Below are 12,259 nucleotides of genomic sequence, written 5' to 3'. Positions count from 1 at the left end.
TTGTTGTGCATTTGATATCAATTCTTGTTAAGTGACATGCACTGCATCTGCAAATAGACACATCTGATGTCGCTGCAGGTTCCACATATACAGAAGATGAAACATGTTAGGGCGGTTGGGGGCTGCAGCGTCGTCTCTGCCGTCCTACAGAAAGTTATCATAAGATCAGAAGAAAAACTTTGAAGAAATCACATCTCATAGCAATCAGGCGGAGAGGTTGTCATAGTGATATCTGCTCTATTCTGCCTACACTTTTTTCACTTAATTCCCTAACAGAGAGAGAGAGAGAGAGAGAGAGAGAGAGAGAGAGAGAGAGAGAGAGAGAGAGAGAGAGAGAGAGAGAGAGAGAGAGAGAGAGAGAGAGAGAGAGAGAGAGAGAGAGAGAGAGAGGGGGCTATTTTGAGGTTGTGTTGTTATGGCACACAAGGGAGGCACACAGATTAACGACAGCACAGGGCCAGCAGGTTGAAATGAAATCTGTCTACAAGTGGTAAGGGTTTTACTTTATTCATCAGGCCGCTGCATAATCTGATGAAGTTAGTGGGATGGTTGGTCTAATTATCGTGAATTGACTTTGATGTTTTGAGATTAAAGTTGTGTTTTCTCAATTGAACAAAATGCGTTTTCTGTAACTGTTATTTTATTCATACATTGTGTCAAATACATAAAAACTTGCACATGGTAATTATGCACTGCTTCAACATGGACATTAAAATAGGATGCTTCATTAAAAAAAAAGAAATCTTCACCAAAATGGAGACTAGTGATCGACAGTTCATCAGCCTGAGACTTGGAAGGAGGAAATGTGAAGTTGAGAGAAGAGAGTGGGAGCGGAGACTTATGGCAAGCTGCTCTTAGGGAATAACATTTGCATTTTACACCCGAGTTAAAACCATGCAGGCACCCGGGTGGCGTTGCCATGCCGACCGCACTTCTCTCCTCCTCCTCCTCTTGTTGGCTCCCGCCCTTGCCAGCAACCAGGAAGTTGCCCACAGGAGAAAGGGAGGCATATTTACATATCCTTGACTCCACCAAGACTGAGTGACTCCGGTCTATTATTAGCTCCTGCTGGACCTTTTACATGAACTGTTTAGGATGGAGGGAATAAAAGGAGGAAGGAGGAACAGAGGGACACATAGTGGTGGGCTGAGCATTGGAATGAAGCAGGGAGCTATAAGAACCATTCCCAGTCCCACTGATAACCTTTTTGACCAGAACGTAACCAGGGAACCGGCTTTGAATTTGAAATCCCTCCGCATCAATAGCAGACAATGTCAGTGTTTGACTTTGTCCTCGCCTGAGCCCTGGCCACCTTCACAGTATTTACACTTTGCAGTATCATGTAAAGAGTGAGGCAGCCTGCATTCCCAACATGCACTTTAATACTGTAATACAGATGTTGACCTCAGTTCAGTAAATCTTTGAAACAGCTACAGAGAAACTCCTGTTCATTGGATGTGTTGGTTTCTATGTGACCACAGTGATTGCAGTCACAAAGGAAGGGTCTCAACAAGCAGGAGCGACAGCTGGCTTACTTAGTTAGCATGAATTAGTGAATAGGAAGATTTTGGCTACAACGACCATGAACACAAGCTCCACAAATCTGTTCACTCAAATTTCCACACTCTGGTACAACATTGGACAAATGGACCAACAGCACCATGACTCTGTGCACTGTGGCAGCTTTTGGATGAGAAAGGGCAAAATAAAATAGTGGTGTTGGTGTATTGGTATAGATAGAACATCAACGTAATGGATATGCAGCAGTGCATCGAATGCATGTGCATGAGTGGAAGGATAATCTGCATCCAGCAACACTCATTTTACAGGAGTATAATGTCTGCAAACAGAAAGCACTTTAGAGTAGCAGAAATAAAACATAGGATATCAATGCTAAGCTGAGCAACTATGAAAAACACATATCCTATTTATCTGACTTTCAATCAATCTATCAACATTCACCCAGTTAAAGGGACAGAAACCCAGCAAATAAAAACATCACCACGACATAGGCAGAGAATGTGTTTTTTAAATGTGATAGGCAGCAAAATTCCCACACAATACGATCTGTCATCTTTTATTATAAATTAGAGCACTTGCGGGAGCTGATTTGACTATTCACATGGGTGTTCAAGCAGAAGAGACATCCTTCCAGCACTGCTCGTGCATCATCCACACATCAATCCCATGGTATTCTAAGTTTAAGGCATCAATCATGACTTCATACTATTCACAAAATTCCCTAAAAGCACATTTTCTGCTCTCTATTTTTTGAACAACCCCCAAACCCCAGTCTGCACTACTATAAGAGCTTTAATCGCTAATATTTTCAAGCTTTCCCTCCTCTTTTGCCTCAATCTCTTTCCATCCTCACCCTCATCCATTTCTTTAACCTCAAGCAGTTTCACTTGATTTATTGCTGCCTTTCACTTGCTCAACCCCCTCTGCTCTCCCCTTTGTCTCTCCCCCACTACCCTTTATTCTTCCTACGAGCAGAAAACTCCCCTTGTTTTCTCTTCTCCTTCCTGAACAGCGTGTTCCCAGCTCGGAGACACTGCAGCAAGATTCATTCTTAGTGCTTGATCCCCGTGATCAAAACCACAGATTTTCCATTGTGCTGAGCCAAGGCTCCATTAGTTTTAACTACATTACAGTCCCACTGTGGGATGTTACAGCCTGATAGGAATAGATGAAATCATGCCAGAAGTAGAGCTCTGGGACGCAGCTTTGTGACAGAAAAAACAAAAACTATTTCTCACCCTGAGTTCAAACATCATGCAACATTTTACTGGACGTGGACTGGAAATGATCAAACTAAATCCATAATGAAGAGAACCAACTGACTGTAAGACGAAAACCTGCTCCACAGATGACACTTTGCAGTGACTCAAAGTAAACTGTTTTCTGTTGTACTCAAATGACCTTTAGTAATGTTGCATGTCCTGTTACGGACCTCAGATCAGCCCTTGGGAAGCTTTTTTCTGTGCTCCAAAAGTCAGACTTGCCTCAATCTTAATTGTTCCATGTCTTCCTTGTCTTTAACAGGGTTCAGAGTTATTTTGGGTTTAAATTTAGATTTCCTAGATTTCACATCATGAATATCCCATCTACTTTCTACTGTTTTTGGCTCGATGTCTGACAGGATGGATGAATAATTATAAGGTGCAGTATTTAGGCCAGGCCTAAAACAATACTTACTATATATTTTAATGGTTGCAAAAGTGTGTTTGTTTATTGCCATAGCACTCTTTCAGAACATGAGCCACTGGGATCATGGCAGGAACTGTCATGCTTATTTTAAGCCTCAACCCACAATGCATTGCTCTCTGCTCTGTCTATGGATGTGTGCGTGTGCATATTGAGGGGGCATGATCTATGTATGGTGTGTTTATGCAAATGTGTGCCTGAGTGTGCATGCAATACAAGATTTATTACCTCCGTGGGAATTGTGCTCATGTGTGTTTGTGACTGTGCACAAACTATTGTATTGCGTCTATTCATCCATTAATATTTAGTGTTTTTATTTTTGTGTGGCAATTTTATATCGGCAGATCCTTGTGTGTGTGTGTGTGTGTGTGTGTGTGTGTACGCCTGAGCACACATAACTCTCTGAAGTGTATGCATCATGTTGGATCTATGTGTGTTCTTCTATGAATGTGTGCAGTTCTACAGATATGTGTGTGTATTACCACGCATATTTATACATACCACACATGGGTATGTATAAATCTGTGTGCCAGTGTGCGTTGGTCTTTGTGTGATTGTGCATGTACGTGTAGTATATTAGTGCGCATGTGCTATCCCCCCCAGCGGGGACAATCATCACGGCTCGTGCCCACAGTAGGCAGCCTTCCCCTGGGGGGCCGTGACTGAGGCCTGCCTGACGAGATGCTGCCTGACTGACTGTGGAACCTGGATGCTTGCCCCCTCCCCCAACACACACACGCACACAAACACACACACGCATGAAATAAACATGAATGCATAAATACAAAGATGCATGTTCGCAGAGTGTAATATACGTACTGTCACAGTAGAAGCATGCATGTATACATATATGCAACGTATACACACAAGCTGCAAATCATGCATGGCTGCACCCACACTCAGGCTCTAACGTATAGAAGCATGTATAGAAATATAAACACAAACTACATATGCATAGTCTACAACCCAAGAGTAGCCTACAATTCCTTCTTTCGTGTTCCTGTCTAAGCTGTCAATCAATCTTTTGTCTGGGCAACAATGTAGCCATGAACATGTAAAACGCTGCCAGTCCTGCCTCGGTATGAGACTTCTCTAGGAAAGAAGGGTAATGTGTGTGTGTGTGTGTGTGTGTGTGTGTGTGTGTGTGTGTGTGTGTGTGTGTGTGTGTGTGTGTGTGTGTGTGTGTGTGTGTGTGTGTGTGTGTGTGTGTGTGTGTGTGTGTGCATGTGTGTGGGTGTGAGAATGCGTAGGTGTGGGACTTTTTCTATACAGAATGTGTCAGCATATGCAGATCAAGGTCTGTGTGCGCGCAGGTTGTCCCTACACAACCGTGTGTGTGTCAGCGTGATGGGTACGTGCATGCATGCGTCGTGTGGGAGCATGTGTGCAGGTACATCAGCTTGGCGTTTGTGTCTGACTGGGCCACAGTGTGTGAGGCCTGACGCTAAGCCGACATGACAGAAGCAAATAATGTCTGCTCCCGTTATCTTCTCTTCCCCCTCGGCCCCGCAGGAACCTTTTAAAGGGCCAAACGCTGAAGAAAACACACACATATTCCCATCCACACACATGCATGTAGCCTATACAGTACAGATGCACACACCCACTGTGAATAAAACATAAACACAGTCACCCATATGAAAAAATTACGCATCTAAAGGTGCAAGGTAAAAACATGGATTAAACTTTTTAAAACTGTCATTCTGTAAAAAAAGAAAAAAGAAACGAGTCGTTTGTGCAGTGCCTTGTTATGACCTTGAGTTACAATTTGTTGCTAGGCGACACCTAGTGATCGTAGTAGTAATTATAATGGGCAAAAAGGAGGAACAATCTGGATTAGTAGAAGGATGGATAAATATGAGGAGAGTGTTCAATTCCCATGTGAAACCAGCAGTTTATGTTTTGATTTTTTCCAAAAGCATTCAACAAAGTTGACCACATTGTTATTATTGTATCCATGACAACAATCACCTAATGTTGAGGAAGTAGGCTACTTTTCCTGAAACTTATCAAATATTTTTTGTGCCTCAGCCTAACCAAGGCATTATTATAGTAAAGATTGGTACCAGGGTAACTACGGCAACCAAAATCCAGTATGCATGCTGCTGCAGAAGACATTATTTAAGATACTTTAATGAGTCGTATCAGTTGGAAATAGGTCAGAGGAGTTGCTGTTTACATCACATATCTCTCAATTATGTTCATACAAATGAGCCTCTGTATAAATTCATGTCTAAAACTCCAACATATCAACATCTTGTCACACTGAATAAAACTGGATTTTTTAAATTTTTATTATTCATATATCTTTCTCCAGGACCACTCACTCCCTTAATGTTGATACAGCCTTTATATGCAATATGAAAACATTAACTGACCTGCTGACGACTCAAAACAGCGCTGGCATCCTAATTCATTTTCTTACAATGTTGTTTGATTTCATTAGACTGAAACTTGCTATCAAATATTAATCAGGGTAAATTTGTATGTTGGTGATAAAGTGAGCAAATCCCAGGTCCAGAGAGCTCAATAGCAAAGTTTAGCATCCCAGAGGATCTCACCTCCATGCCCTCTCAACACGAGCTTGAGCTACACTCATCTATATTACACCCACACTGGCTTCACTCTGAACCTACAAAGTTTACCCTTTTTATCTTATACATGCAAAGCTGTGCACTTCCAAACTAGAAGTTATTTTTTTTAAATATATACAGAAACTATGTGCATGTCATTTTCTGACCCTAAAACCAAGCTGCAAAAAAAAAAACAAGAAAAGAAAACTGTAGTTCTTTGAATGGCCACTAGGGTCTGGCTCTGACAGTCAAAACATTTACTGTACATGGAGGGTGTACTGGTTGGAGTGACAGCCAGCGTGCACTGAACACTGAAATGACTTCCTCTTGACTAATTTTTCTATCAGCCAGGAGTTTGGTGGCGTCAGACACGGCCAACATGATGATGACGGATCAGCCCACTCTGAGCTTCATAACTGCTCTTTAGCCATGTATGGGTGACGTCAGGGCTACATCCATCTTTATATGTCTATGGCTGAAACATATAAATGAATTGTGGAGTTGAAAAATGTATTCACTAAATAACCTTAATCTGTCTTAATTAATTAGAATTTTAAATTTGCAGATTCATGAAACAAATACATTATGACATCAGACACTGTTTTTGGCCAATATCACAAAGAAGAATAAGGGCTAAATCCTGTATTTATTTAAAATTCATATCAAAATCTATATTAAATTTGTTATGACTGTACTGAATCGCAAATCATGTAGTCAATCAAACCAAACAGTGCTGTGAATTTACTGTCAATCAGCTCTCTTCTTGACTGGGGTCCTTCCTGACAGGCATGTACTGTAGCAGGGTGTCCATGGCGATGCCTGTATGTAAGCTGCTCTCCACCTGTCATCTCATATCTCTGCCTCCGCCTCCGTCAACCTGCTTCCAGCCCAGCAACCAGCCAACCAACCAGTACAAGCCTGTTGCTAGGGCAACGGCTGTCTAGGGGATACTTCTTTTGTTTCTCACACCTCATCTCACCCTTTATCCTTCTTTCTTCCCTACTGTCACTCTTTCTTCCCCTTTCCTTTTCCCCCTGCTCTCTTTTTGCCCACTGATATATCTGCCTGCCTCTCTCCTCCCATTTGTGTTTCTTTCTCTTTCTCTGTCACTCTCTTCAAACGGTAGACTGACATTGCTTTAATGACACGCTGTCTCCTAATTATGAACTCATTAAATAAAAACCAACATGTAATCCAATGAGATTTGCTGTTTTACATATCATCATACATGCACCAGCACTTCCTGTTGTATATTGTAGGCTATATGTGGCTTTACATGTTGATCATTAGTGTATATCATCTTTCCTATTTTGACATGCATCCAAGCTTATGCAGTACGGTGAGCACATGACATTTGGTTGCTTCAGACAGTCTGTACATCGCTGTTATCACTGGCATTTAAAGGTTCAGTGATAACACTAGGTCAGTCCGATGTGATCCCTTCCTGCGTCTTACTCACGAGACTCTGGGCTGTGTACGTCTCAGTCTCCATACGTATCTGTGTGCATGCTTTTTATGTGCACAAAGCAGACGTTGAATGTGTGCAGATCTTAACAGACATTAAGATCACAGACATCAGTTATGAATAATCTAAAAGTGGAAACCAACATGGCTCTGAGTTCCTGTTCCCCTGCCTCAGCTCCTGCAGCAGCACCTCATGTGAATCATCATGTGTTGTAGCTAAGCTAGTGCTGCATTACTTGTTGTGTGCTGCCCTCTACTGATCAAAAAGCAGAATATCACAGTGAGGTCATCATTTTTCTGACACACACACACAAACACAAAGAGATGACAAGACTAGCTAAAAAAAAAAGGGTGAAAGATCCACAATATAAATTACCAGTGACATGGACTGACAATTATATTCCACTGTAGCGTAAATTACATATGGACAAATAATTCATAATTTCAATTTTTTGATGGAATAATTTCTGCTGCCAAAGTGATTCTGATATTTCATTTCCCATCTACTGTCTGCACTCCAGTCAAGCAGGTTATTATTATTATTATTATTCTGAAGTATATTTTTGGGGCTTTTTGCCTTTAAAGGGATAGTTCAACATTTTGGCAAATTGGCCCATTGCCATAATCCCTATAGTTTTAGGAGTAGGTTTGTTACCTTTAATTGTCGGTGCAAGCTATTTTTAGAATGGCGGAGCAGAGCCGCAAGCTGCTCAGAGCTACGCTACGGAGGCTAATGGGATTTCTTGGTTTCCCTCATTAAACTCATCAAATACACAATCCAACAACTCCAAAACGCTCTCGTGGACAAGTTGTGACCTGCACATATTCACCACACTATGAGATAATAACAGAACGTTAGAGACAGAGTTGTTTTCAAAGTAAATTCAGAGACTGCTTGCCGAAAAACTGCCCCAGACGAGGAACGCGCATCAACGTTTTTGCATGAATTTACCTCTAAAACAACTCTTTCTCGTAACCTTCCGTTATTATCTCATAGCGTGGTGAATGTGCAGGTCACAACTTGTCCACGAGAGCGTTTTGGAGTTGTTGGATTGTGTTGGATTAAAGGTAACGAACCTATTCCTAAAACTATAGGGATTATGGCAATGGGCCAATTTGCCAAAATGTTGAACTATCCCTTTAATTGATAGTTTAGTCGAGAGAGACAGGTCATCGTTGACATGACAGAGCCATTAATGTGATTAGTGACACCTGTGCTTCTCAAAATGTTTGTAGATGCTGTGAATCCACTGAAATCTGTCATTAAGAAGTCTGACTTCAGCTGTGTGAGTATTCACCAGGACATTACAGTGTTTATCAGAAAATAAACCCTCAATTAGCAGTGTGTGTGTGTGTGTGTGTGTGTGTGTGCCTGCCTAACTTCCTGTTTGCATGTTATGAATATCTTCTATCTCCTCTGCAGGGGTGAAAATGAGGCTAAAGGTGAACGCAGGTGGACAAACAACAGAAGCATTGGACTGCATTTTTGGGCATGCAGCGTTATGAAATAGTTCAAGCAACGACTAAATGGCTTCACTGTGTGGTAAGTTCCTGTTCTGAATGTCTAAAATGTGAAAAATGTGTCACCTGTGAGGATGTTCTCAGCCATGACTTTGACCTGCACCTCCAGCGAGTGCTTGGAGGTGTAAGTGATCTCAGCGGTGACGTGAGCGACCTCGCCAATGAACACGGGGGACAGGAACTCTGTCTTCTCCACTCGCACCAAAGCTGCCAAACAGCGGTCCTGGATAAGAGAAACATCAAGCCTAAAAGTTATACAAATATTATACACACATTCACAACATTAAAGAAAATGTTGTTGTTGTTTTTAAATGGGAATGCACCAAAAAATCTTTGAAAATTTGAAAGCCAAAAATCTCAGCACCTGGCAATAAGATCACAGATTCACTGGTACTCATTTACTATGCAACTCTAATGGGCTCACTTAGTTCTGTACAATCACAAATCAAACAAAAAATATAAACTAATTTTACTCCTCCTTGTCTGGTCCACTGAGATTAATGTTCCTCAACTGTAGGATGTTTTTTATCCATTACCAAGCTGCTTTTAACTCATTATAATAAGTCATTAGAGCCAGGTGTAGAAACATAATCTTGTTTATTATCCTTTGACCTTCACATCTCCAGTGGCACCACGGTGGCTGTGTGTCCAGATAAGTTGTTCACGTGAGTTTTATCATGATGTCTTCAAAAGATAAGTGTGCGGTGCACTTACAAAATATGCAAAGGGGCAGATGAAACTCAGTGTGTAGTAACACAAAGTGAGGAAACACAATACTGTTGGTTGTCACTGGCTTTCCCTTCTGCAATTTGACATTTGACCCAGGTGTGAGGTGTAACCGTGAAAAACAACACTTTTTTTTGTGCTTCGTAGTGAATTGTCCTGATTATTCTATATGTGTCTTATTTAATTTCATAAGTGAAAAACAATGTTGTATATATATATATATATGGGCAAGAAATGTCTAAAATAGACCAATCTGATTTGACTGTGTACAACCAGTATTTTCATTCTTTAGTTCCTGTGTCTTAATGAGGCAGATGTGTGCTGTAGTACGAGCAAAAAGATTATCAATGTGTTTGTCTGATTGACTTATCTACGCAATGTATGATCAGAATGTTTGGCAGGTGAGATGACAATCCAATGATGCAAAACAAAAGTTGGTTAAAGTTCACCAGGTGAGAGGGCAAACTGAGATGGTGAAAAAGAAAATGAATGTGGGACATGTCCTGTATATAAACATAATCAATGCAGCAATGCCCTTTGAAATGTGAGATTAAAAATCTGTTTAGAATAAACAATCTGAACTGTGGAACTGTGTCACGATATTCACATTGACGACGGACTGAATGAATCAGTTTCTTTAAGCTGCACAATCTCTTTAATGCTCTCTAAATCTTCAACTCCTTTGAGCAAAGAAATAACCCATCACATACTGGAGACAGAAACAATACCATGAAAGAAACATGTGTTAATGAAATAGGTAATCATATTAATTGAGCAGTTCACATTTATTGTGCTACACAGACAATTTCTACACTGCACAATAGGTTCATGTTGTATCTGAGATATACCCTGACACTAGTCTGAGTGGTGGAGGCAGACAACCACTGGGCTGCAATTTTAGTTCTTTAGATACAGTAATGATTGTATAATTCACTTTTTTTTGTCTTAAATCTGTACCTAAAACAACATAACTATCAACGGTACAATGAAATATCTAAGTGTTAGCTCTGAAGCTTGCTGTAGACTCTCACCCCATTCTGTGTGTTGCAGTGTCTCGTGCCCACGATGCATCCAGCTTCCTCAATCATCTTGAGGACGATGCCGCCGTGGATGTTGCCAACAATGTTGGCGTCATCTGGCCGCATGATCCTACAGCAAAGAGAAACTCAATTAGCATTAGGAGTCGTAAGCATCTTGTGCTATCACGGTTCCTGATTCTGCTCCTATATGATGGAGGCCAGAAAAGAAACACGATGATTTCAAGGGTCAAAGAAAGGTAATGTCTTCTAACTCTTCTCATCTGGTCTCATCTCTCATCTGGTACTTGAGGCTCATTAAAAAAAAAATAATAATAAAATTTGCACATGGTGGTGTGTTTACAGTTGAAGTCACTGAGCACTTACTAACAGTTACTGTGTTATAACCACACAACATATCTAGTTTACTATTACTATTACTATTTAGCTGAACTAGGCTGTTTAGTTGAAGCATTCTTTAACGTAGGGAAGGTTATCGTCTAATATCAAAAATAACCCCCCAGAAAAATGTTTTAGAGTAGTTTGTTGACAAAAGCTATCTAAACTACATATCTAGAAAAACATGTGCTGAGTTAAAAGCATTTCTATCAGATATAGCGCAATTGGTGTGGACAAATGATGCGCTCAACTTTGATAACATTGTATATTTCAGAGGAATTTTTAACAAAGTTGAAAGCATCCACATACTAGCCATGTTGACATAAATCATTATCTCAGACAGTCGTCATGTATCTCAGCTGTTTCCAGTGCGTGGGTTAAACCAGTCTTACCACATCTTATCTAACCTTTTTTCATACTCACACACACACAAAACACACAAGTATGCACCCCTGAATAATCATCACCAGACTAATCTTGGGAATCAAATAGTGAAGAATAACAACAGCTGTGATTTAGATTCTTTGTTTATATAAATTAAGTCAAGTCTTCCAATTTAAACACTATGAGTCAGAGTTGCATCCTGGGAAACTTGGCAATTGCAACACTAAATAACAGCTGAGCTACAGTAGCACTGAAAGATAAACATGTTAACCGTCGACTCCTGTGAAAAACTCCTTTGCATGACAATGCAAATGCACTGTAACAAATCATACATAACGCCTGTTGTCACAAGTGTTGCTGTACTTTCATAAAATTGTGTGTGTGTGTGTGTGTGTGTGTCAGAGATGAACAACCTGCTGAGCTGATATTTGGAGTTCTTCGCATCACTGCTAACTTGCTGATTTGTACTTGATGGATGTTTCTGCAGGGCAGCTGCCGTCTTGTCCACTTCATCCTTGCTGCTGGTCCGAGGCCTAAAGCAACGCATGTTTACACTCCAGCTGACTCTCTGTCTGACACTCTAACCTACTATCCTCCTGAATGATCTCCACATTCACAACCTCTGACTATTTGGGACCAGGCGTTCCTACGGTGAGTGATGTCATACAGGGTTTAGTGTTGACTCCGCCTTAGATGTCATGACTGGTCAAACTGGATCTCAGCACAACCACTGATACATACAACCACATACTGTATCTTATGACCATATTGCACCAAAGGTGTCACAGGTCCCGCTGGCACATAGACAGTTTAACAGGCAAAAAAGCATGGCCACACCTCAAGCAACTGATACTAGTTTTAAAGAGGAGAGAGTGAAAGAACCTAAATGTGGCAACAGTGTTTCCAAACTACAACATTGTCTGAAAATCCATTAAAAATCCTGATCACAAACACCTACCAAAAGCATGA

At 40.8% G+C, this 12,259-nt stretch overlaps 1 protein-coding gene across 1 annotated transcript in view; it reads right to left on the bottom strand.

Moving 5' to 3' along the window:
* Nucleotides 1-12,259, bottom strand: part of acot7 (acyl-CoA thioesterase 7) — a gene marked incomplete at its 3' end in the record, with an annotated part of 48,615 nt that overhangs the window by 32,813 nt on the left and 3,543 nt on the right. The window contains exons 2-3 of the mRNA XM_083975217.1: nt 10,523-10,640; nt 8,832-8,988 (exon numbers count right to left, since the gene is read on the bottom strand). Of these exons, the coding sequence (XP_083831343.1) occupies nt 8,832-8,988; nt 10,523-10,640 (275 nt within the window). The remainder of the gene's footprint in view (nt 1-8,831; nt 8,989-10,522; nt 10,641-12,259) is intronic.

Source organism: Trachurus trachurus, assembly GCF_905171665.1.
Source record: "Trachurus trachurus genome assembly, chromosome: 7".
NCBI classification, from domain to species: Eukaryota; Metazoa; Chordata; class Actinopteri; order Carangiformes; family Carangidae; genus Trachurus; species Trachurus trachurus.
Note: the sequence above shows the minus strand (reverse complement) of the source record. Positions and strands in the feature narration are given on the sequence as shown.